Genomic DNA, 24,336 nt, shown 5'->3' with positions numbered 1-24,336 from the left:
GGGATTTTTATAAAAATATAAATCTAGGGCAAGGGTTAAATAAACCTCTTGTTTGCAACTGGTCGGCTGATTTTTTTCAACCTCTTCAATTATTCTTCCCACACTCCATATGTGCATTGAACAGGAAAAAACCCTAATAATTGGTTCCGTGGGGCATAACATTTTCATTAGACAATGCTTTTGTTCTGCATAAAACAAAAACATGACGAAATTTCTAACACGAAAACCAGAATACAGCCACGAGATGGCATTTGAATGAGTCAATTCAGTTGTATGGGAACGAAGTGACGTCACTAACTTTCGTGGCATGGCCATAAGTGGCGCCACTTGAATGACGCCACGGGATTGTCAGTGAAGCAGTGTTCACACATGCATCTAGTGAGGCGCTACAGCTTGTGGCTTGCTGTAGTGGCAGCGTGGTATAGGTCACACAGGACGCTACAAATTCTACTTAGTTGCACAGCTTTTAGAATGGCATAAATTGAAATCATGTGGGCGGGTATGAATGTTATAGTGCAGGTTATAAATACGATGAAGACGAAACCAAGATGTTGGATCCGACCATAGATTTCGGACAGGGATAAATCAGGGGAAAGAAACACATCCATAAAAGAAATGACACAGAGGGCCGCAAATGCTGTCTGCAATGGCGAACTAGCCAACAGCTGGCATGTAAATATCATCGACAGACACGTTGTTCTTCCAAGATTTTAGAGTCTTATTACATTCGTTGATATAGGCATTTCGAATAACTCATTGTTAGTTTAACAGCTGGCACATCGCACTCTGGAACTATTTCCTGCGTTAAACCACAATTTATACAGTGTTTGGTCTCATAAATTACGAAGTTTGTATTTTCACTTTTTTCAGAAATAAAATTTAAAAAACCACTGTAATTGAATGACTTACAGCAGCAATTATACTACGATAACTGCGACAGAATGTTCATGTTTCGAAATACTGCCACTGGGAATCGTACGCGCGCATGCTGCATGGGAGGCAAGCATGTTACTACTCAGCTAATCAGACAAACATAGCAGATGATAACCAAAGTCAACAATCGCAAAACGACGAGGAGCCGTCTGTAACACGGTTTGTAATTATCCACGGCTTCTCGGAAATTTCACATTTCCCGCTACCACTGTGGCGTCACTTTAGTTGCATATGAAAACAATGTATTGAGAATAACACTTTAAAACGAATTTAATGGTATGCACGTACTACATTGCAGAGGCAGTTTCTCGATTATCAGCTTTTTATTTGTTTGAGGAGTTATTTTTTACAGGAGTTTGGGTAGCCTATCGGCAAACAAGAAATGTACAGCGAAAAGTGATCATTGAACAGAGGGACAAAAAACGCCAACGCTTTCACTTGTAGATAGCTACGGTACACTCAGTCATGTGTGCCTCATATAAGAGATAATTTAAAAAAATAAAAGAAGAAAATCGAGACCAGGGAAATGAAAAGTGGTATTCACCTTAATGCCGATTAAGAGAGACATAAAAGAACCTTCCACGGCCATTGTTGGTGTTACCAATTGTCTGTGTAGGGCTTCTTCAATGTGCGGAAATACTATGCAATATGTGTGCCATAGTTTAGAACACAATTTTGTATCGTTAATATGAGGGTTGAAATTACGTTCCCTTGGCGACTGAACTGTTTGCAAAGAGAGTGCAGTAACTACGTTGTAATTATTATTAGGTATCAAACATTTAGGTACCTGCAGTTAATATTAAAATATTGAAATGGAAACTGAGGCAAGTTTGCCGAGCATCTCCAGTGAATTCAGCTCATCCGAGGAAGAAGGGGAGGCTGCTGAAGGTAACGATTGGAACTGTACTTTCAAGATGTTGGCTGGGGACCTTATACTGATAACGCTGCTTTTACGGTCATAAGAAGCGATTCAGCGTTTCGGATTGCTGATGTGGTCTGTATGGTCAGCCCTTTGACGTTCAGACGTGCACCTCATCATGAGTTGGCTGACAGAAAATGTGTTATTGCCTGAAACACGGCCCCGTTGTCAAAGATAGGCTACGTTTTTGAGAGACTCAGAAATAGGGATTAGATCGTAATTATCAACACGACTTGTGCCGAATAGGCAAACACTTTAATAACATGAATAGTTAACATAGTTTGTAGACTGGTGGATAAAGTATAGCAGTTTTTCACTGTACTATAGTGCTTACAAATGAACTGAGAATTTATGTAAAAGTACGAGTAAAGTCAGAGTATAACAATAATTTATGAAATCAGCTGTGCACCTCCAGTATGGTTGGGCAGTAGATGTATACTGGACCGTGTACAGATATATGATAGTAACCCCCCCCCCCCCACACACACACACCTTTTTTTCAATTCCTTTCACAGTTTTCAGTAACAGGTGATACTGTTACCGATTGAGCTGTGTAGGCATGACTCCCTGTGGCCAAGGGTGCTCATACTGTAGTTTGTTGGGGGTGGGAGTTAGAAGTCAGGTGTGAGGGCTGTCCTTGAGTCATGCCTGGATAGCTCAATTGGTTAGAGCATTGCCTGTTGAAAGACTACATTTGTCATAGTTTTAATCTGTCAGAATGTTTCAGTATTGGACTTGCAGATATATTATAACAACTACCCCTAAACTGTCTTTCCAATTTGTCAGTGTCTCATGGTACATTACATGACAGACTGAAACATTTCTGTAGCACTAGTAACACATTTCTATAAAGCTGGAGACAAACAAACGAATTGTAATTACTAGTCCATTTCACTCTTTCCATTTCCATAGTTTGAGAGGTTTTTTTAGAAAGTGACTAATGATGAAACATATTTTTGTTAGCTGAATTTCTGAAATCCTTTTTAGTTTGACTTTTGTAAATTATTCTCCTCAGACGAAGGTAAAGAAGACAAATGAAGTCACAGTAGAGTTAAATAATAAAAATATCTTGTTGCTAAATTCCAGGGACTAATAATGGTATTTGATTTAGAAGAGTACAAGAAAGCATTGCGGTGTCACAGGATTAAAACTAAACTCAGGATGGGATAATATAATAGGTGTGAATTTCCATGAGAACTAGCACCATGTTCGCCAATATTTTTAACCTTTTTAAATGATATTTCAATTCCTGTAAACGGCAGTTCATAAACTGAAATATATACTGGTAGCACTTCAATATTTGTTGATGACGCAAGGGTACCGATCTAGGGTGTCAAATTCACCTTCATCAGACATAGCTCAGCTGGTAAATCAAATGGCCTGCTAAAGGCTCATAACTAATTTAAGTCTTAATCTCACAGAGACTCATATTGCGCAGTTTCATACAAGGAAGAGTTTATTTATAACTAGCCGATAATTTTCAGGTGAGAGTATGTATGCAATAAGTGTACAGTAAAGAAAACAGGATTACATTTTACAGGCCCATATGAGGTTATTTCATTTTTTCTGTTACAATATAACAGCTAATATTAAATTTCATATATAATAGCCACTCAAATTTTTCTGTAAGATATACTTCGAAACAATTTTTAAATAAATTGCCTACTATCTTTACTTCCTTAATTGATTTTGGTAGCTGTCAGTTTGTGATTTTGCTGTTTTGTGTAATAATTCTCCCTTCCTCTTATTTCGTGGTCATGTGCTTCTTTATTTGGGTCATTCCACATGAAGTGCCCTAGGGCTCCCTGCTTGACCACCTTCAGTTTTGATGAAATTTGTGCAGGATGTACCTGAGGGCCCTACATGAACTTATGCAAAGTTTCAGGCTCACCTGTAACTTGGTTGAGGTGCCAGAGCCATTTTCGTTAAGACCACTTCTACAGAGACCGAAAAATCGTTAAGAAATCGTCAAGTTTGGCATTCCACTGCTACTAATGTAAAAGAGCTAGACTCTTGCTGGGTATAGTGTACAACTTTGTGTGCTCTACACACAAATGTTGCAAGTAGAGTTCAGAAAGCAATGCATTTGGCATAATCTCACTTCAAAGTGGGCAACAAATCATGTCGCGAGAAATTTGCCCCATAGTTTGACGTATAAGTAGTGGAGAAAGTGCCCTATGGACTTGGTCTTTTGCGAAACTACTGTCTGTCTGGGTGTTAAGTATTCACAAATTTTGACCTGGCTTGTGTGTTTAATTACTGTGCTACCATCCTGTAAATTTGCTAAAAAACATGAATGTATCAAAATATACCCGTGTTCAAAGTCGTGTATCTCAAAATAGACACCTACCACATTACATTCATTAACACCATTCAACAGAACACATTTCATTCTATTAGAAAAACATATTTTCATTTTGATGTCTCTTTGGGTAAGGTGCAAAAATGTCGCCTAAAATTTGGAATTTTGTTGATTATGTCTTCATTGTTTAAATATTCATTTTGCTGTTCATTCAGTGATTTTAAACCTGTTTGTGACAGGTTCATTGGTAAATTTTACCATTTAACTGTACTAGAGACTGCTACTTATTGGCCGGCCGGAGTGGCCGAGCGGTTAAAGGCGCTACAGTCTGGAACCGCACGACCGCTACGGTCGCAGGTTCGAATCCTGCCTCGGGCATGGATGTGCGTGATGTCCTTAGGTTAGTTAGGTTTAAGTAGTTCTAAGTTCTAGGGGACTTATGACCACAGCAGTTGAGTCCCATAGTGCTCAGAGCCATTTGAACCATTTTGAACTGCTACTTATTTTTTGGGAAGCTGAATGCTTATTAATTTTATTTCTTTTCTTTATTTAGGACTCAACAATTTGATTTTAGTGTCTGAAACATATCAAGTTGTTGCTGAAATGGAAGAACAAGATCAAGTTAATGTATGCAGTTGTGGAAATACTGATTCCCCATGCCATTTAACGACATACAGTGACTTAAAATGACTGAAAGCTGTAAACCAACTTTCCTTAGAAGAACAACAATTACATACTAGATGGAGTGGTATAGATTCTTCTGAAAATACTCAAGTATGCTTCCATCATGAAGCTTTACTCCTAAAAAGATTTGAATTTTTGCAAAGATCATGATGCAGCCCATTTGGCAAGAAAAACCACACTGCACGAAAAAGCTTGCGCTCAATCAGCGTAGATACAGCTGGATAACCATGTCTGATATTAAACCAGGCCAAAAAATGTGCCCTTCCTGTAGAAAAGAATTTGATACACTGAAATATTTACAAATGGACGTTACGTATCAGTCAGATGAAGATGATGAGACTAATGTTGGTCACAATTTGAATACAAGCTTAACATCTGTTGGAATACCTCCATTAAAATTTCAACGAATTGATGCAAGGGATACAAAAGGATATGCAAAGCGCAAAATACAAGTTGAAGGTGCAATTATTAAGAAAATTGCAGAAGTAGGAGGACTGATCCTAGTGAATTGGAGCAACCTTCCACAAGCAAGCAATGCTTGACTTGTTCAGATTACATTGAGCTGATCCAAGAATTGAAAGAAAAGTTACATATATCAAATAATAACGAGAAAATTCAAATTTTGACCTTAGTTCCCCAAAGCTGGTCTATCAAAAAGACTATGAAAGAATTTTGTGTTTCAGAAAGAATAGTAAGGAAGGCTAGAAAGTTAAAAGCTGAACAGGGAATATTGGCACAGTCCAAAGGTAAATGTGAGAAACAGCTTTGTGAGAATGTGAAGGCAAGAGTCATAGAACATTTTTATGATGAAGAGTTTAGTCGGATTTGTCCAGGAAAAAAGGACTGTATTACTGTTCGGATGGATGGAGAAAAGGTTAAAAAACAGAAATACTTATTACTGAACAACTGAAAAGAAATGTTTGTTGCGTCCCGAAATAAAAATGGACCGGAAATTGGATTTTCCAAATTTTGTGGATCTAGGCCAAAGTGGTATGTGACTGTGGACACAGCTGGTTCACATTCAGTTTGTGTCTGCACAGTGCATCAAAATGTGAAACTAATGTTGGCACATAGCCCAATAAAAGGAGATTACAAAATTTTACTGAGCCAAATTGTCTGTAATTTGGAAACAAGGGCTTGCGTGCTTCATCTCTGTGAAGTATGTCCAGGAACAGAAGCTCTAAATGAATATTTGGAAAGCGCTTTCGCAGATATTGATCTTGAGAATACAATTCAGTTCAAACAATGGACTCACACTGGTAGAGATACACTTGAAACCAGAGAAATGACAGTTGAGGAATTCATTGAACTATAGTTACAAAACTGTTGGCCCTTTCTACTCACCACTACATTGCAAAGTATCAGAGCAAGCATTTGCAGGTCACTAGAGAAGGTCTCAAACCAGGAGAATTGATTATATTAATGGATTTCGCAGAAAATTACTCCTTTATTGTCCAAGACGCAGTACAGGGATTCCATTGGGAAAAATGGTCATTTGTCATTTACTACAAAGGTAATGAAAACCTAAAGAGTGTCAGCTACTGCATAATCAGTGATTGCCTCCGACATGACACAGTTGCAGTTCATGTGTTTTTAACGTACTTGATCAAATCCCTTAAGTGCATTTTTAAATAAATTAAGCATATTCATTGTTTTAGCAACGCTTCTGCAGCACAGTACAAAAATTTTAAGGGCTTCCTAAATCTTCGCCATCATCAAAAAGATTTTATCATTACTGCAGAATGGAATTTTTTTGGACCAAGCCATGAGAAATCACCGTGTGACGGAATTAGGGGCACAGTTAAGCGTTTAGCCCAATTGACAACCAAATCTTAACACCAACTGATCTGTTTGAATATTGCAAAAAAAATGTTCATGGCATTGAATTTATTTATATTAAAAAAGAAATTATTGAAGATGCAAAAATTGATCAAGGGAAACGTTTTGAGAATGGATGTACAGTGTCTGGTACAAGAGACCATCACCATTTTGTGCCAATTGATGAAAAGCGACTTAAGATTCACAGAGTATCAAATGATACATTGTCCTTAAAAGCAAATGTTAGCCAACATGCTAAAGTTGCTACTAAACATGTTGCCATTAATGAACTACAGCCTGGCCAGTATGTTGCCTGTGTTTATGATGGAAAATTGTGGATAGGAAATACCTGTGAAGATTCATGTGGAGAAAAAGATGCATTGATTAATTTCATGCATCCTCGTGGAGCTGCCCAATCATTTCATTGGCCTACTAGAAGAGACATATGCTGGATCCCAGAACAACAGATAATTGCAGTCATACCAGTCCCAGCTGCTTCAATGATGGGGTGGCAATACAGTCTGCCAGTCTGCTGGAAGCAATAGTTTTGGACATCAGCAAAAAATTTAAAACATTGAACAATTGAAGAATTCTGTATTGTGGCTTCGGAACCACAGAGAGATCCAAAAAAGGCTTGGGAACCTGCTAGATACCCACATTCAGGCTTGGGAACCTGCAGTAAAGAAACCCACCCATGCCTGATCTTGCATGACTATCAGGCTTGGCCCCTTGGTGATGGGGTTACCAGTCTTGAGGTTGGTAGTGGCATAGTCACCATGGACCAAAGCAAGGATTTTCCGAATTACCAAAAAAGTCAATAGTTTAGGCGAATTTTTTGCACCTTACCCAAAGAGACATCAAAATGAAAATAAGTTTTTCTAATAGAATGAACTGTGCTCTGTTGAATGCTATTAATGAATGTAATGTGGTAGGAGTCCCTTTTGAGATACGTGACGTTGAACACGGGTTTATTCTGATACGTTCATGTTTTTTAGCAAACTTACAGGATGGTAGCACAGTAATTAAACACATAAGCCAGGAAAAAATTTGTGATATACTAAACACCCAGGCAGATAGCAGTTTGGCAAAAGACCAGGTCCATAGTGCACTTTCTCCACTACTTATACCTCAAACTATGGGGCAAATTTCTCGCAACATGATTTGTTGCCCATTTTGAACTGAGATTATGCTAAATGCATTGCTTTCTGAACTCTACTTGCAACATTTGTGTGTAGAGCACACAGAGTTGTACCACTATACCCAGCAAGAGTCTAGCTCTTTTACATTAGGAACAGTGGAATGCCAAACTTGATGATTTCTTAACGATTTTTTGGTCTCTGTAGGAGTGGTCTTAATGAAAATGGCTCTAGCACCTCAACCAAGTTACAGGTGAGCCTGAAACTTTGCATAAGTCCATGTAGGTCCCTCAGGTACACCCTGCACAAATTTCATCAAAATTGATGACGGTTGAGCTGGAATCATCTTCTGAACTGGGATGCTTGACATGGAATGATCCATTTAGGAGCGGTTTATCACTTGCTGTCACTGCTGTCGTATGCTGATATGTATACAGTGAGTACACGTCAAAATACTGTATTATGGTGTACAAAAGCCTGTCTACAAGTCTTGGATGGCATTTTCGCTGTACTTCTCACCGCTCCTTCCTGAATTTTAAATATTCTTTTTAAGTAACTATCTTGCGCACTTGAGGAGGACAGTGTTCTGAGAACTTTATCATTCACAACTTTTACTGTCTTATGCATGTTGAAAATCTTTGTGTTTATCTTTTCACCCAGTACATCTAAGTGCTCCTCCTGGTGTCAAATGCTTATCTGTGATGGTTCCTAAAAATTTTGTGCTGCTTACTTCTTTAATTGCCTTATTATTCTATGTGATATTTACTTTATACATTTCACTTTGTTTAGTTTGGAACACTACAGATATCGTTAATTTAGATTGATTTATAAGAAGATTGTTTTGTACTAGTTATTTATTTCGAGTTTCAGTATTTAGGTATGCTTCCTTTTCAAACTCCTCCTTTGTATCAACTGTAGTAGTGCTGTCAGCATAAATTTTAAGTTTCTGTTTTATATATTCTGGGAAATAACTTATGAAGAGAGCAGCAGTATTGGGCCAAGCATGGAAGTTTGCAGCATACCATGTCTGACAATTTGTAATTCAGATCTGCGATTAATTATATTTCTCCCACTAGTATGTCTGATTTCTGTGCACTGTTCCCTATTTACAATTTACAATTTGACTGTTTCATAGCATTTGCCTCAAACTGTATACTGATAGAGTTTCTTCATTAACCTGGAATGATTTTACACTGGGGGGTATGCAAATGTTGTGACTCGCCGATCTTTCATAGTGCCACCGCATGGTTACGTGTGTCCTCTACATGCGGCGCTGTCTGCCAGCCATGCAGCAGCAGCACCACCACCTAAACGGCCAGCCAGCCAGCGGCCGCTAGACTTGGACTCAGTTATGATTTGACTGTTAAAGTGTACACACATCTTACTCTGTTTACTTGATCTGTGACTTTCGTGTATAGTGTCTTCCTTGAAATATATTTGTTCAACTTGAAGTTATTACACCAAACTTCTAGCTTACCTGGGCCACATTAGAAGAAGACGACCATTCTTAGCCCACATTTAATATACCAATAGTAACTGCTGAAAAAAAATAAATTAACAGAATTTTGTGGATCTTTTGCCAGTGGTGTGACAAGTTCTCACTTATTGGGCCACACTGACACTTGCTTTGGGACACCTGCAGCCTGTGGGCCATGGGTTGGATACCTCTGATTTACACAGTCAAGATACTTTAGACAGGTTCATGAAGATTCCGCACGTCTCCTTTTGTCTGTCTAGTGAACCCTGAATATGTTCAACTACATCAGTTGGTGATCTCATTGTTGGTTTCTCGTTTCTGAAACCATGTTCTTATGAGTGTAGTATTTTAAATTTATTTATAAAACTTACAATTTTATTCTTCATTATCATTTTATATATATTTTGGCAAAAGTGGAGATCAATTATGTTGGTCCATAGTTTCCTAATTCACCTCCATTTCTGTTCTTAAATGCAGGCTATGGATTACTTGCTTTTAGTGAACCTGGAAATGCACTCCTCTGCTGCAGCATCCAGCACAAATGGTAATGGCTTTAGTATACTTTCCCTGTATTTCTTTATGAGGTATGAGGTAACACCATCTAAGCCAGATGAATGTTTGACTTTAAGTTTCTTTATTAAGTTTGAAACTTCGATATCAGTTGCTGGGATGAATGCTGTGGTGTGTTTTATGTGTGGGAATATTGGAACTGCACTTTCTTCATCTGTTTTTATTTTGTTTTGTCCATGCAGCTTCCACAGTTGTATAGTATGTGTTAAAGATGTTTGCTATTTGTAGAGGGCCTGTATCACTTGTGTTATCTTTTAGTGGGCAGATGTCCTCTGTCAATTTTGTAACTTTTCCTCTCTCTACATTTGCGAGGAATCATAAGTCTTTTAAGTATTCTCTGCCTTATCTACAGCTGTCTTAATGAATAATGCCTTAATTTCTACGATGAAACTGCAGTGCCCCACTTGGAGAGCACATAATACACTTCAAGTGTATTTCTTGTATGGAGTATCCCTCCAATCAGCCAGCTTTTTTTTTTGGTTCTTGTTTACTAATCTTTTGCTGACAGGACATGGAAGATTATTGTAATAATTAAATAAGGATAAAAACTGCTCCCATTTAATATTTGCATAATTTTCTGCATACTCTGCTTCCCGTTTTTCTTCCATTGACATCTTTTTTAATTGAATTAGATTTTGTGAGTTTATCTGCCTTTTTTACTCCAACATCTTCTGCTAACTAGCATCAGAATTAGACATTTATATTCATACCCCAAATGAAACATTGTGAGGTAAAGGTCTCTGATAACAAGTTGAAGTGGAAGTGACTCTTATGTTAAGTGATCAGGATACACAGTTCAGCTTATTTTTAACTTAAAAATAAGCCTCACTCTCATTTTGTTGATCTAACAACAAGTGAATGTCCTTATATATTACTTTTTTCACTTCATGTTGTTGTTGTTGTTGTGGTCTTCAGTCCTGAGACTGGTTTGATGCAGCTCTCCATGCTACTCTATCCTGTGCAAGCTTTTTCATCTCCCAGTACCTACTGCAACCTACATCCTTCTGAATCTGCTTAGTGTATTCATCTCTTGGTATCCCCCTACGATTTTTACCCTCCACGCTGCCCTCCAATACTAAATTGGTGATCCCTTGATGCCTCAGAACATGTCCTACCAACCGATCCCTTCTTCTGGTCAAGTTGTGCCACAAACTTCTCTTCTCCCCAATCCTATTCAATACTTCCTCATTAGTTATGTGATCTACCCATCTAATCTTCAGCATTCTTCTGTAGCACCACATTTCGAAAGCTTCTATTCTCTTCTTGTCCAAACTATTTATCGTCCATGTTTCACTTCCATACATGGCTACACTCCATACGAATACTTTCAGAAATGACTTCCTGACACTTAAATCAATACTGGATGTTAACAAATTTCTCTTCTTCAGAAACGCTTTCCTTGCCATTGCCAGCCTACATTTTATATCCTCTCTACTTCGACCATCATCAGTTATTTTGCTCCCCAAATAGCAAAACTCCTTTACTACTTTAAGTGTCTCATTTCCTAATCTAATTCCCTCAGCATCACCCGACTTAATTAGACTACATTCCATTATCCTTGTTTTGCTTTTGTTGATGTTCATCTTATATCCTCCTTTCAAGATACTGTCCATTCCATTCAACTGCTCTTCCAAGTCCTTTGCTGTCTCTGACAGAATTACAATGTCATCGGCGAACCTCAAAGTTTTTATTTCTTCTCCATGAATTTTAATACCTACTCCGAATTTTTCTTTTGTTTCCTTTACTGCTTGCTCAATATACAGATTGAACAACATCGGAGACAGGCTACAACCCTGTCTTACTCCCTTCCCAACCACTGCTTCCCTTTCATGTCCCTCGACTCTTATAACTGCCATCTGGTTTCTGTACAAATTGTAAATAGCCTTTCGCTCCCTGTATTTTACCCCTGCCACCTTTAGAATTTGAAAGAGAGTATTCCAGTCAACATTGTCAAAAGCTTTCTCTAAGTCTACAAATGCTAGAAACGTAGGTTTGCCTTTCCTTAATCTTTCTTCTAAGATAAGTCGTAAGGTCAGTATTGCCTCACGTGTTCCAGTGTTTCTACGGAATCCAAACTGATCTTCCCCGAGGTTGGCTTCTACTAGTTTTTCCATTCGTCTGTAAAGAATTCGTGTTAGTATTTTGCAGCTGTGACTTATTAAGCTGATAGTTCGGTAATTTTCACATCTATCAACACCTGCTTTCTTTGGGATTGGAATTATTATATTCTTCTTGAAGTCTGAGGGTATTTCGCCTGTTTCATACATCTTGCTCACCAGATGGTAGAGTTTTGTCAGGACTGGCTCTCCCACGGCCGTCAGTAGTTCCAATGGAATATTGTCTACTCCGGGGGCCTTGTTTCGACTCAGGTCTTTCAGTGCTCTGTCAGACTCTTCACGCAGTATCGTATCTCCCATTTCATCTTCATCTACATCCTCTTCCATTTCCATAATATTGTCCTCAAGTACATCGCCCTTGTATAGACCCTCTATATACTCCTTCCACCTTTCTGCTTTCCCTTCTTTGCTTAGAACTGGGTTTCCATCTGAGCTCTTGATATTCATACAAGTGGCTCTCTTATCTCCAAAGGTCTCTTTAATTTTCCTGTAGGCGGTATCTATCTTACCCCTAGTGAGATAGGCCTCTACATCCTTACATTTGTCCTCTAGCCATCCCTGCTTAGCCATTTTGCACTTCCTGTCGATCTCATTTTTGAGACGTTTGTATTCCTTTTTGCCTGTTTCACTTACTGCATTTTTATATTTTCTCCTTTCATCAATCAAATTCAATATTTCTTCTGTTACCCAAGGATTTCTACTAGCCCTCGTCTTTTTACCTACTTGATCCTCTGCTGTCTTCACTACTTCATCCCTCAAAGCTACCCATTCTTCTTCTACTGTATTTATTTCCCCCATTCCTGTCAATTGCTCCCTTATGCTCTCCCTGAATCTCTGTACAACCTCTGGTTCTTTTAGTTTATCCAGGTCCCATCTCCTTAAATTCCCACCTTTTTGCAGTTTCTTCAGTTTCAATCTACAGGTCATAACCAATAGATTGTGGTCAGAGTCCACATCTGCCCCTGGAAATGTCTTACAATTTAAAACCTGGTTCCTAAATCTCTGTCTTACCATTATATAATCTATCTGATACCTTTTAGTATCTCCAGGGTTCTTCCATGTATACAACCTTCTTTCATGATTCTTAAACCAAGTGTTAGTTATGATTATGTTGTGCTCTGTGCAAAATTCCACCAGGCGGCTTCCTCTTTCATTTCTGTCCCCCAATCCATATTCACCTACTATGTTTCCTTCTCTCCCTTTTCCTACACTCGAATTCCAGTCACCCATGACTATTAAATTTTCGTCTCCCTTCACAATCTGAATAATTTCTTTTATTTCATCATACATTTCTTCAATTTCTTCGTCATCTGCAGAGCTAGTTGGCATATAAACTTGTACTACTGTAGTAGGTGTGGGCTTCGTATCTATCTTGGCCACAATAATGCGTTCACTATGCTGTTTGTAGTAGCTTACCCGCATTCCTATTTTCCTATTCATTATTAAACCTACTCCTGCATTACCCCTATTTGATTTTGTGTTTATAACCCTGTAGTCACCTGACCAGAAGTCTTGTTCCTCCTGCCACCGAACTTCACTAATTCCCACTATATCTAACTTCAACCTATCCATTTCCCTTTTTAAATTTTCTAACCTACCTGCCCGATTAAGGGATCTGACATTCCACGCTCTGATCCGTAGAACGCCAGTTTTCTTTCTCCTGATAACGACATCCTCTTGAGTAGTCCCCGCCCGGAGATCCGAATGGGGGACTATTTTACCTCCGGAATATTTTACCCAAGAGGACGCCATCATCATGTAATCATACAGTAAAGCTGCATGCCCTCGGGAAAAATTACGGCTGTAGTTTCCCCTTGCTTTCAGCCGTTCGCAGTACCAGCACAGCAAGGCCGTTTTGGTTATTGTTACAAGGCCAGATCAGTCAATCATCCAGACTGTTGCCCTTGCAACTACTGAAAAGGCTGCTGCCCCTCTTCAGGAACCACACGTTTGTCTGGCCTCTCAACAGATACCCCTCCATTGTGGTTGCACCTACGGTACGGCTATCTGTATCGCTGAGGCACACAAGCCTCCCCACCAACGGCAAGGTCCATGGTTCATGGGGGGGCACTTAATGTTGTCTTACACTATTAATGTCTTCAACAGAAGTGACAAGTAAGAACATTTGTGTAAAGAAGATAATCCCCATATTGTAGAGGACCCTTTGAGAATATCTGAGCTCTTACACTCACTTCCCAGCACTTTTATCCTAGTAGTACTGTATATGTTGTTGATAATAAAAAGCAGTCTCAGCAGAAATGTGTTATGCACAACCACAATACAAGACACAAAAATAATTTTCATTGTACTTAATTATATGTGGTTCAAAGTGGGTTACATATTTTGGTGAATATGTCTTCTGTAAGATCCCAGGTAACATAAAACAAGAAAGTGGGAATTCCACGAATTCAAAATAAAAATTGAAATCACTTCATTAGTTACTCTTTCTACAAATTATCTGATTATCTATGTTCAAGGATTGAAAATTCCTATTACTTACACAGAAAATGACTATATTCGTCATAAAGTAGAGGGCATAGACAGCAGCTGTTTGATATAATTGAGGAAGCAATACCTTTTTCCAAGCTAACATTAGTCCCACTAATATAGTAGGTCATACAGGGTGCTTTTTTCCACTGTGTACAAACTCCAGGGATTGATCAATGAGAGGATGTGGAACAAAAAAACATCTAATGAACTTATGTTTGGAAATGCATGGCTTCCATGCTAGAGACCATATATTCAATCATACTTTGTTACAGAGACTGCAGTCTAATAGTACTGTGCAGCCACAGTTACAGTATGCATGGTGTCCTCCTAGAGGGTGGTACTGTTCCTCATACATCATGCTGTAGCCCGCGGTAGTAATTGGTAATTTCGTGTGTGATTCACTTCTCCTGCTGACTCTTCCTGTTGTGGATGTGATACAGTATTGCACACAGTGGTCCTGTATTCGAATCGACAGGGTGTTTACTTAGGGAAAGGCAAATCGAATGGGCGGGAGGCAGTGAGGTTGTATAAGGAGACCTATCCCAGCTGACAACAATCACAGCATTCAGTGTTTGCAATAGTGTTTTGCCGTTTGTTGCAGACAGAGTTGTTCCAGGAAGCAGGAAATCATGAAGGATGTACCCAAAATGTTTGGACACAAGACTTGGAGGGAAATGTGATTAACACTGTGAAAGATGACCAGGCAGTTGGTATGCCAGTACAGGGTAAACCAGATGACTGTGTGGAACATTCTCCGTGACAATTGTTACTACCCTTACCACTTACAGCGTGTGCACGGCTTTCCAGTGACAGACTTTCCACATCGGGAGCAGTTTTGTCACTGGTTTCTTCACCAGGCAACCACAATTCCAGGATTTATGTCATCCAACCTATTCGCAGATGAGCCCACCTTTACGCGGGTGGTATCTTCAACTTTCATAACAGTCGTCTGTGGGATAGTGTGCAGCGCCCCCATGGTATGGTGACAGAGAAACATGAGCATCAGTGCATCTGGAATGTATGGGATGGGACAATTGGCGTTTGTATTTTGGGACCAGCCTTCCTTCCACATTGCCAAACAGGCCAAAACTATCGGCATTTCTTGAGGGTGACTTTTTGCCCCCTGCCCCCCCCCCCCCCCTCCCCCCGCTGGCAACAAAACAGATGTAAATCCACCCCTGCTTACAGATGAAATTACCCCCCAAAAATGTTTGTAAATTCATCTGTGAAGAAATGTTTTACAGTATAATTTAAGGCATTATAGAAAACGTTGAATAAATTGCATTGCCATGACATTGTTAGACCACTGTTTTAATCTCACTGTTTAGGTAAAGACTGTCCTTTAAGCTTCAGAAGGTACGTGCATACTTATGGATAACGTTAACTCCCAGACGGTTTTGTAAATCCATTACTGAATTTTTTTTTTTTTTGCAACATTGTTTAACCCTCAACTGTGTATGTAAGTCTTACAAATGTCTTGGTATATATGGAGTATCTCATTATCCCTCATTAAAAGATTTGTGCAATCAAATGGTATATTATAATTTACTGTGTGAATTATCCAATACTACATCATAGCAGGAAGGACCAGAGACACACTTTTGAATTACATTCATTTTATTAGCAGCATCTTTACACAACACTTGCGACGAATAACAAGAATGACGTATGAACCATGGCTGACAAGAACACACACTGGAAAGAAAGTCAAAGAAGTTTGTTCTCGCAGAGGTGGTGTTCAACTCCCATCCTTGGTAGTGTGGAGCATGGGGGATGTTATAGGACAGAGGAGCTTCCGATGTGATGGGATGCGGTGTAACCGGCTGTGTCATAGATGCCATGAGGGAAGGCCTTTTGGACTGTTGCTCTGCAAGGGAAAACGAGGTGAGGAAAGAATGTAATCTCAGTGCCCAAAAGGGGATGGAGGGGATGACGTGGACGGGATAAAGGAATGTGACGAGAGGGGGAGTGGAGTAGGTTGAAGGTATGGAGAGAAGAGGGATGGCAATGATAAGCTGCCCGATGGTGTCAATGGAGGCAGTAATGTTGGCCTCATCTATGGAAGGATGTAAAGAGTAAACATTTTGGAAGGGTAATGTGGGAAGTGTTAGGGTCGTCGAAGGAGCAGGGAGGGTTGTGGAGAAGGAATGGGTGTCATCACAGATCTGGATCAGAGGATCTTTGGGGGTGAAAGGTGAGATGTTGATGGAAGTTGTAGTGGCAGTTGGTGGTGCAGGTGAGAGATGAGTGACTGGAACGAGCACATGAGAATCATGTTTCGAGCACAACACTGGGGAATCACAGGAGCACTGGGACAGAGGGTGGTTAGTAGGGAATGTAGGTATTGGTGCACATTGATCTAACGATGAATCACCACACTCAAGTGGAATAGTTTCATTGGATGGTAGCTCATGCGTCTGGTATCTTCAATTGTCCAAGCTGGTTTTAAGCTGTGCAAGGGTACAGTTTGTGGCTTAATGTTGAGAAGAAAAACAAAGGTGTTGTTAGAAACTGATAGTACCTTGTGATTTTTTTTTCAACAGAGTAGCGTAAACACTCCATGGTTCTTCTATTCATGTTCACTAAACTTCTATGGATCGACCGACAAGTACTTGTCGGTGCAGTTCGACCTCCGTGTGTACATTCTGCTCGCGACTCATTTCCAACCTGCACACACAAATGTGACGCACAATAGGTAGGATTCCAATTTCTCGCACTCATATCTAAAATATCGTGTGTTGAGACGGTAGAAGGCCAAGTGGTTCTAGAATTTACACAGAAATTCTTGAATCCCTACAGTATGATCAAGAGAACCCACGGCAACACTTCCACCCAGCCACTGGTGTGACACATGAGCCCCACTTTCATAGTGCGATGTCAGTGTTCCACAAATCTGTTACTTTGGGAATGATAGGCAGTGGTATGGAACTTTGCAACACCACATAGATTACAGAGCTTAGTGAAAAGGAACATTTCAAATTGCCAACTGTGATCTGTAGTGATAGCTGAAGGGCAACCGAAGTGAACCAGCCAGGTATGAACGAAACCAAGGGCTACTGAGTCAGCTGATATTTTGGTGAGGGGGACAGCCTCCATCCACCTACTAGTCCAATCAGTCATCGATGGAATGTATGTCAGGTCAAGATGTATGTGGCAAAAACGTCCTTTTGGGATGTCCAAATGTCTGAGAGGAAATAGCGCATGTCGACAGACCTTGCTATGTTAGCAGGGAATGCACATGTGCCTAGATGCAGCAGTCACTTTTGATGGTCAGCCAAAGAAAACACTTGGTAAGCAGGCACTTGTTGGCTTTGGGTGGGTAAGGTCATGAATAGGGTTGAAAACTGTGCGTTGCAGGGCAGAAGGAACTGTGAGACACAGCATGCCAGTAGAAGTGTCATACCACCCTGGAGTTGCTGATCTAGGTAGGATTTGGGGTTCCACTGTAAGGGACTTAGACAAGTCTTGTAACAAGTTCTGTATGTCAGGGTTTTGTTCCTGCAAGTGAGCCAATTTGTCCAGGTCAAGGGGCAAAGTCATGGACTGATGACCACAGATGTTAAGTCCCATAAGAAAAAAATAAAAAAGGGGCAAAGTCATGGAGGTAAACTTGAAATGTAGTCTGACTATATTGTCAGATCCTTTGATGTAACAGACATCCATAGTGTACTGAGAAATGAGATCCATATGTTGAGAATGATGAGGGGAGGGTCGGCAGCAGCGTTACATAATGTGTCCATGAGATGGTAATGGTTTGTAAAAATGGTAATGTCGCGACTTTCAATGTCTTCTTGGAAATATTTCACTGCCTCGTAAATGGTTTTTAACTCCCTCTCAAAAGCAGACCATTTGCACTAGGAGGAGGACAGTTTCATGGAGAAGAAGAGAAGAGACTGTGAAATGTTGCCTGTATGTTGCTGAAGCACAGCGCCGGCAGAGGAGTCACTTGCGTCCATAGTAATAGAGATCCACACAATCTGTGACAGGGTGTGCAAGTGTAACAGTGTTGGAGAATGTGATCGTGAGATTTTCAAAAGCTTTTAACATAGCATCAGACCAGTTCACTCTACATGATCCAGAAGTGTTCCTGCCTACTAAAGCCTCTGTGAGAGGGGCTTGAAGTGAGGTGACATGAGTTGCAAGGTGCCTGAAAAAGTTTACCATACCTAGAAACTTGCAAAGATCATGGTAGGTTTCACGTAGCGGTAGGACAGATATGAAGGTGACATGATCGAAAGTGGGTGAATGCCCTTGGTGGTATGTTCATGGTCAAGGAAGGTGCAGTGAAGTTGTGTTTTATCATGATTAATGTCAGCACCATTGTTTGTGAGGACTTGTAACACATGCAATAGGTGTTTCTCATGTCTGTCATGGGAAGAGGGAGGGGTAAGGATGTCATCCAGATATGCATAGCAGAGAGGCACAGGGAAAAGTAGAGAATCAATAAAGTGCTTCCAGTTTTGGGTAGCATTTTTTAATCGTTAAGGCATGAAACAAAATTCGAATAGGCCAAATGGTGTATTGATGGCCATTTTCGGGATGTCATCAGCATGCATAGGGATATGATGGTAGCCCTTGTGGTAGTCTCTAAACACACATGTGCCATGCAGCTGTTGCACATAGTCTTGGATGTGTGGAATGGGATAATTGTCCATTATTGTGCATGCATTCAGTTATCGGTAGTGTCCTGATGTCAATAGGTATCGTCTTTTTTAGGGACCAGGTGGATAGCTGAAGAACAGTTACTAGAAGATGGACAGACTATACACGTCTAGCAGTTCCTGTACAGTGGCCTTAGTGTGGCACTGTTTGTTAGATGTCAGGGGCCTCACCTTGACAGGTAGTGTTTGAAATAGCCACGAAGTGTGAAGAGGGGGAGGAGGTATCGCATGCAACATTCATATGTGAAGTCATTGATTTGTCAAGTCTGTGGAACAGCAGCATCGTCTGGAGTTGCAGCAGGTGGAATTCCAGCTGGAAGAGCATTGACCATGCGCTGTGCATGTGTCAGGTTGTCGGAAGCATCTGCAACCAGCAGATGGAGCGTGCTGTTGCTGGCGCAAAGGGCGTTGATGTCACAAGATTGGAGTAAGAGCTGAACAAGGGAGTTGGCGAGTTGAGCTATCAGAAGTATACACTCAGATGGTAGATGAGCGAGCATGTCACAGTGGGACATGGGGGCTGTAGACAGCGGAGCGAAGGAACATGGTATGTGTGCGCCAGAAGTAGCCACACGAAGTGTACCAGGTGAAGGTAGGATGCATGATGGAGTGAGATCTTTTGGGATAATGCCCGTATCTATGCTGGTGTCAGTCAGAGAGTGGATGCTGGTTGAACTGTTGAGCACGTAGAAGCGTTCAGATGTGAGGTGACTGTTGGATGATGATTGATTTTGAAGGCCTTGCCCTGATGAAGAAGCGCGATGTAGTGCCTATTGCAACCCACGTGGCAAGTATTCCATTGACAATTACAAGTGGTATCCCCTTAATTGTGGGGAGCAGGATATGAAGTCCCAATGTCCGCCACCGCACTGTGCTGGGAGGTGTCGAGGGTAGAAGGTGAGGAGTGGGGGACAGGGAGTGTAGGTAGTGGGGATGGTCAGCTGCTAGGTGACTGCACTGCTCTGTAGTGTGATGCACGAGAACTCACACGACCCACTCTGGGTACGCGAGGAGGAGGGAGGGGGTAGCCACATCCGAAGCGGGACTGCCATCGTAGGAAGCAGTATCTGGTCTTCCAAAAGTGATGAACTGGCGGTGTCGCAATATTTGATATACGCAATCCGTGTGTCAAAGTCTATGTTAGTGGTTCTGTAGACAAAGATAGAGCTGTAGCTAGATGTCATATGGAAGCTGGACAACCTAAATGACCCATAAGGCAGTGTCTGTTAGTATGTTAGGATCAACAAGGGCATGTAGGTGGTGAGGGCATCTTGTCGCCAATTTGTTCTGCATGAATTACATGATGAAGTGCCTCCTCTGGCAAACGAGGAAGATGCTCGATGACGATCTGCCTTGTATTTGAGGTACCTGGGCAGAGGAGGTGGGGTCAGGATGATATCTCTGATAAGTTTCAGGTCGGCATGTAAATATCCAGTGAGGCATACAAAGTGTGCTTCATCACCAGTGATGCTACAAATTCCAGAATAGAGTCCATGAGAGCAAACAAAAACAGAGCTATTCTTGTTGAGTGGAGGCAGCTCAGGGAAGCAGCAACGGGGCGGCCTGAGCAAGCATTGTAGCACAAAACTGTGTTGTAGACAAGGGCAGTGTACTAAATGGAGTGAGGGTGGCGTGTGACAGCAGTATGGTGCCCGGCGCCTCGGTCATAGTGGTGGAGCAGTTCAGGACATCACACCTCACACACACATCTCGGCAGTTGTGGTAGGCACAGATGACGTGGGTGCAAAGGCGAATGACGTGGAAGACACGACTGGCGATGACTCAGAAGATACGACTGGTGCAGTTGGAATGACCTTGGCCATGGGACCATGAAAATTTCTGGAATGTTTGAACTGAATGAATGAGGTGGCATTGCATGAAGGCTGAAAAAAGACACCTGTTTTGAGTAGTAGATGCTCGTGTGCTGCAAATTCTGATGTGGTGATAAGGCACTGGGATACTGTTGGAGTACCATTTGCTCTAACTGAGCCTTCATGAGCCTTCATTGCACCACAACCTGAAGTGTTCAACACTGCTTTCATCGACAGGACAGACGGGGGGGGGGGGGGGGGGGGGGTTTGACATATTTGCAGTGGCGGCACTGTACTGCGTTCAAATATAGGGATGTCCGAGCTTTTCTGATGAGGAAGCACTGGTCCTAGGAAACATTATTCACAACAAACGGCTATAGTCACTGAGGAAAGTGAACATGATGTGGAATTGCACAATAATGGTATCACTGTTGTGGGTTCTCCAATACTGTGCCATAGTAGAAAGTACTAGAGGTACACTTTTGAGTTATATACACTTTTTAATGGCGTCTTTACAAGAGCTCATGATGAATAACAAGAACAACATAGGAAACATGACTGACAGTAACACACAGGAAGACAAGGTAAAGAAGTTTGTTCTCACAGAGGTTGTGGTTGACTCATACAGAGTCGACTGCTGTTATGACTTTACTTACACATTGTGCATTTCTAGATGTATATTACTACGGTTTATTACAAGTTAAACAAATATCCACTGTGCTCATAGCAGATGGGCATACTACACATTTTACAGAAACTTTTTGTTTTCTTGTTTTTACTTCTGTTACACATGAAATATCTTGAAGATTTTGGTTGTTTTGATGGTAGTCCATGTACTGCAATTTTATTATTGAATTTCAAGATGTTTTCTGTGTCATTCTGGAGTTGCAAAGGCAAGTTTTTAAATAAGTGATTGAGCGTATGAGTGTGAGCTAATTGTAAGCCAAGTTCTTTCAAAAGCTTTTTTCTAGCTGGCTTATTTGTGTTTTTAGCCGTATTAAATAACACACATGAATTAATTCCTGCTGGATCAAGCATGCCATTAAAAAAAACCCTCAATGCCCATATTCTGGTCTAATGTGCCACTGAATAATTATGGACTACTTGGTCAATAAATTGACCCCATCCGTAGTGGAATTGTAACAATAAATTACGAATCCCGTGTCAAAAAGATTGTTCATCTTTTGAAGTGATCCACGAATCAATCGAATTTGTGACTTCTTCATGAGATCAGAAGTGTTGGTCAGCCAGGCCATGCGCCATTGATCTAAACAGGTGATAGTCAGAGGTAGCAATGTCTGGAGAATACGGCGGGTGGGGTAGGACTTCCCATTTTAACATTTCCAAGTACGTTTTGACCTCTTTTGCAATGTGGGGTCACTTTAGTGCGCCTCTCACTGTATTGCGGCTGTTTGTCTTTTAATACTCTGCTCAAACGCATTAATTGTGTTTGATAATGAGCACCTGCGATTGTTTCACTTGATTTTAACACCTCATAGTGCACAACGCTGAGCTGGTCCTGCCAAATGTAGAGCATGATCTCAGAGCTGTGAATATTCGGTTTGGTCGTCAATGTGGAAGCATGGCCGGGATATCCCCATGATTTTTTGTGTTTAGGGTTATTGTAATGAACACATTTTTCATCCCCGGCCACAATGCGATGCATATCCCTTCCGTTTTTGCCTCTGAAGCAACTGTTCACTAACACAAACATCATTCTATGTCTCTTGGTTTCAGCTCACACGGGACCCAAGTTCCTTCTTTCTGAATCATGCCCATAGCCTTGAGACGTTTTGAAATGACTTGTTGTGTCACTCCCACTAATCGTGCCAATTCTTCTTAAGTTTGTCGTGAGTCTTCACTCAGCAATGTCTCCAGTTCTGCACCTTCGAAAACATTCTCCCTTCCACCACTATGCCGGTCTACGACATTAAAATTACCGTTCTTGAAGCATTGAAACCACTCACGACATGTTCTTTCACTAATAGTGTCCTTACCATACATACTTGAGAGCATTCAATGAGACTGTTTTTTCACTGTTTTTTCACTGTTTTTTCATCCCCTGTTTTTTCAATATTGAAACACTGTTTTTTCAATATTGAAACAAAACTGAAACACCTCCCGCAAATGACGAGAGTAAGGCTCATAAACTGACATTTTCAATCAAGAACAACTTTATGACACAGACACAAATCGACTAATGTTTGAATGAGGTTATGTTGATTGAGGTCCAAGCTAACTGCCTGACGTCTGCGATCTGTTTCTTTCGACCGCTACTTATCGTTGATGTCACCTATCGACAAACGGCGGAAGCAAAGTTGTACACCTTGTATTTTTTATGCATTTCATCCACCAATGGGTATGAAGTAAAATATTTATCCATTGTGAAGTTTCTATTTGTTCCAGAAATTTAAGTAGATAATTTTTTAATGGTTTGACTGGCTATAGGTTCACGGCTCAGAGCATCTTGTGTACCAGTGTAAGGTTGTGCACTTATCATGTAGAAAGTTTTAACATCACATGTAGTATTAATTTTAATCCTGTACTTATTGGGCTTGGACACTATGTAAGCCCTAAATGGGCAGTATCCTCAGAAAGCTACAGCTGCTCATCAATTATGCAGTAGGCACAAGGGACATTTAGGTACAATTATGTGTAAAATCTTCCCAAACTTAGTGAATTGAGAATACTTATCTTCTTTATTTCTTAAAATTTTGGCATCAAAATAAAGACATGGAAGTAAAAATATAAGCTGTCATCTGCCCATAATATCTCTGTATATTCTTGACTCTTCTGTAGAAAACATGTCACTCATAGAAAACTGAGACATTTTTCTAAACCCAGAGATACACAGGATGTCAATTAGTGCAAGTACCTCCTTGAGATCAGTGTCATCTACACATCTCGTTTGTTGTGCGTAACTCAGTTTTTGTCTTCCAATTTCTTGGTTTGTATAAAACACTGTTTTTCCTAGTATTTCTTCAGTGCAGAAGATTTTCCATGTTCTGTCTCCTGATGTACATTTCTTGCTTGCACATGAGCTCCAGATATTCTCAAAACTGTATTATGGCACTTAATTTTGCTTGAAGGAGATTTTAATCTACTCCATTACGACCATTGTGAACAATTATAATGTTTCTCTGTACCTGGCTTACTTCTTCATCAGATAATTTATCATTGTGTTCTGATAAAATTTCAATATTATCCTCAACTTTGCTCACAGTTTTGTCCTCTTGATTCAGATTCGGCTAACTATTGTTGAATAGTATTTTCGAAGTCAGTATCTACTGAATTTTTTTCCGATCATACATGTATACACAGCTATTTGGTTACCCCTTCACACTTCCAGACTGGAACAATGAGACTGTACCTGTAAGCTTATAACCCCATGGGGAGAATAGCCAGCCCACGAAGTGCA

General features: G+C 40.5%; 1 protein-coding gene across 1 annotated transcript in view; it reads left to right on the top strand.

Moving 5' to 3' along the window:
• Positions 1-1,745: 1,745 nt before the first annotated feature.
• Positions 1,746-24,336, top strand: part of LOC126417162 (dynein axonemal heavy chain 2) — a 959,377-nt gene continuing 936,786 nt past the window's right edge. The window contains 1 exon segment of the mRNA XM_050085060.1: positions 1,746-1,821. Coding sequence (XP_049941017.1) covers positions 1,746-1,821 — 76 coding nt within the window.

Source organism: Schistocerca serialis, chromosome 8, assembly GCF_023864345.2.
Source record: "Schistocerca serialis cubense isolate TAMUIC-IGC-003099 chromosome 8, iqSchSeri2.2, whole genome shotgun sequence".
Classification (NCBI taxonomy): Eukaryota; Metazoa; Arthropoda; class Insecta; order Orthoptera; family Acrididae; genus Schistocerca; species Schistocerca serialis.
Note: the sequence above shows the minus strand (reverse complement) of the source record. Positions and strands in the feature narration are given on the sequence as shown.